Source organism: Anneissia japonica, unplaced genomic scaffold, assembly GCF_011630105.1.
Source record: "Anneissia japonica isolate Jap-2015-1 unplaced genomic scaffold, ASM1163010v1 scaffold4988_len2956909_cov206, whole genome shotgun sequence".
Taxonomy (NCBI): domain Eukaryota; kingdom Metazoa; phylum Echinodermata; class Crinoidea; order Comatulida; family Comatulidae; genus Anneissia; species Anneissia japonica.
The window spans coordinates 1666479-1668537 of record NW_022696345.1 but is presented as its reverse complement, the minus strand read 5'-3'; the positions used below and the strand labels follow the sequence as shown (position 1 = coordinate 1668537).

Here is a 2059-nt window from a genome sequence, read left to right as displayed (position 1 = left end):
ACTATGTTCATTGTTGAGAAAGTTAACGTCAGCTTCAGTTTTTCTGAATTGTTTGTGAAGTTTTTCCAGTCTTCTGCATTCTTGTTTACAAACATCACTGTTGCTGTGCAAATCATGAATGATGGAACCAAACGATTAATTTTCAAAGTAGGCCTTTTATCTTCATTTTTTATTACCTTAACCACGATGGATAAATTTGTATGTACCAGCACCAACATGACTCTTAACTTTTGTGGAGTATTTTTTATTCACAACCACCAAACCCTTCACACGTTCAGTAACCAGTTTTGCTTTCAAGTTCAACAGACCAAGTCGATCAAGTTAAACGTTCAAAGAAAAAAATCAGTTTAAAAGTCATAATGCTAAATGAGTTGATAGTTGAAGAAACTCGGAATGCCAATCAAGATTACCATCAGGTAGGGAACATGTGATTATGATATGACGGTACATATGTTTTTTTAAAAAAATATATATAATATAGTCAAAAAAATGTTATTGTATTTTGGTGTTATATCGGTCAGCGGATCATGTTTAAATGCAAGCATACATAGTACTTTACGCAATCAATTTACAATGCTATTTTCAAAGGGTTATTTTAAGGATCTACTTTTAAATTAGAAAGTATTTTTAGGTATGACTGACTCTTTATGACTGACTATATATATATATATATATATATATATATATATATATATATATTATATCATCAAGAAAGGTAAATACAGTGTATCTTGTTCATATATATAATATATAGGCCCTATATATAGGCATATATATATACATATATATATATATATCCTTTGAAGATTGTATCGTGCATAGCATAATCAATTGTTAAGAATAATTGCCACAGGCGTGAATTGAACCACCAATCTCTCGTAGTCCAAGGCGAGTGTCATAGCACTAGACCATATAGGCCTATATTTAAAGTCAGACTCCGGCGGAAAACAATTTTGATATGTTGTAGCACTGATTTTTCTAAGACAGAAAAAAGTTGTCTGACGAAAAACTGGGGAACGGTTAATGAGATACAGATTTTTGAATATTTAAAAACTGGGGACAAAGGTGGCCCCTTTTCCCCCCGCCTGAATTTAAGAACGATAACATTTATATTCATTGACTATTAACCTCAAATCGTAAATGTTAATGAACAAATTGACACGAGTTTATCATTTCAGAGCGACAGAGTTGACGATGACGGCCGTATAACGCCATGCTTGGTTATAGCTGCGCTTGCAGCCGGCCTAGGATCATCACTACAATATGGTTATAACATTAGTGTGATGACAGGGATATCTGCTGTAAGTTACCGGTACTGAGACGATGGCCTAGTAACTAGTCCTCTTCATTTAAAAACAAATGAAATAACTATTCTTAATTCATACACTAACAGGTTGAAATAACTTACGTTTAAATTGAAAGCTATTTTTCTGCTCATCTTTCATTTTTTATCCCTCAGACTCATAACTAATTAATTAAGCACGAATTCGTACATTTTTTTAAAAATATTATTAATCTGGAACAGCGACTATTTCAGAAATGACAGTCTAAAGGGCACGACATATCGGCCAATACTGAGACGACAAAACATTTTAGAAGTAGTCATTTTAGGATTTTAATCCTCTTCTTTCCTGTGATGTAAGAAGCCGTATGTGAATTAGGTAACACCCAAAAATAGTTGATTCCAGGGCCTGAACATCGTAAAGAAAGTTCTAAACAAAGTAAGACAAGCGCAAGTGTAATGTTTACATCAACATTTAATGTCTGTACATCTATATTATTATTGTTATTTCCAGTTTGTTCAGGAATTCTATAATCAATCATACTATTTAAAAAACGATGAATATCTCACAGACAACCAATTACGTTGGTTATGGGCGACGACAATCGCAATATATTGTGTCGGCGGATCATGTGGCTCTCTGGTAGCCGTTTATTCCATCTACTTTTTTGGAAGGTACGAAATATACTATTTTGGATAAGGTATTTTATTTAACCATTTCAGCAAATGTGTTTTGACAGTTATATTTTGTTAATAGCTTCCAATCAGTTATGCCAT

The 2059-nt window shown here is 32.9% G+C and overlaps 1 protein-coding gene across 1 annotated transcript in view; it reads left to right on the top strand.

Moving 5' to 3' along the window:
- Positions 1-290: 290 nt before the first annotated feature.
- Positions 291-2059, top strand: part of LOC117101892 (solute carrier family 2, facilitated glucose transporter member 1-like) — a 10490-nt gene continuing 8721 nt past the window's right edge. The window contains exons 1-3 of the mRNA XM_033242009.1: positions 291-416; positions 1179-1301; positions 1797-1957. Of these exons, the coding sequence (XP_033097900.1) occupies positions 360-416; positions 1179-1301; positions 1797-1957 (341 nt within the window). The 5' untranslated portion in view covers positions 291-359. The remainder of the gene's footprint in view (positions 417-1178; positions 1302-1796; positions 1958-2059) is intronic.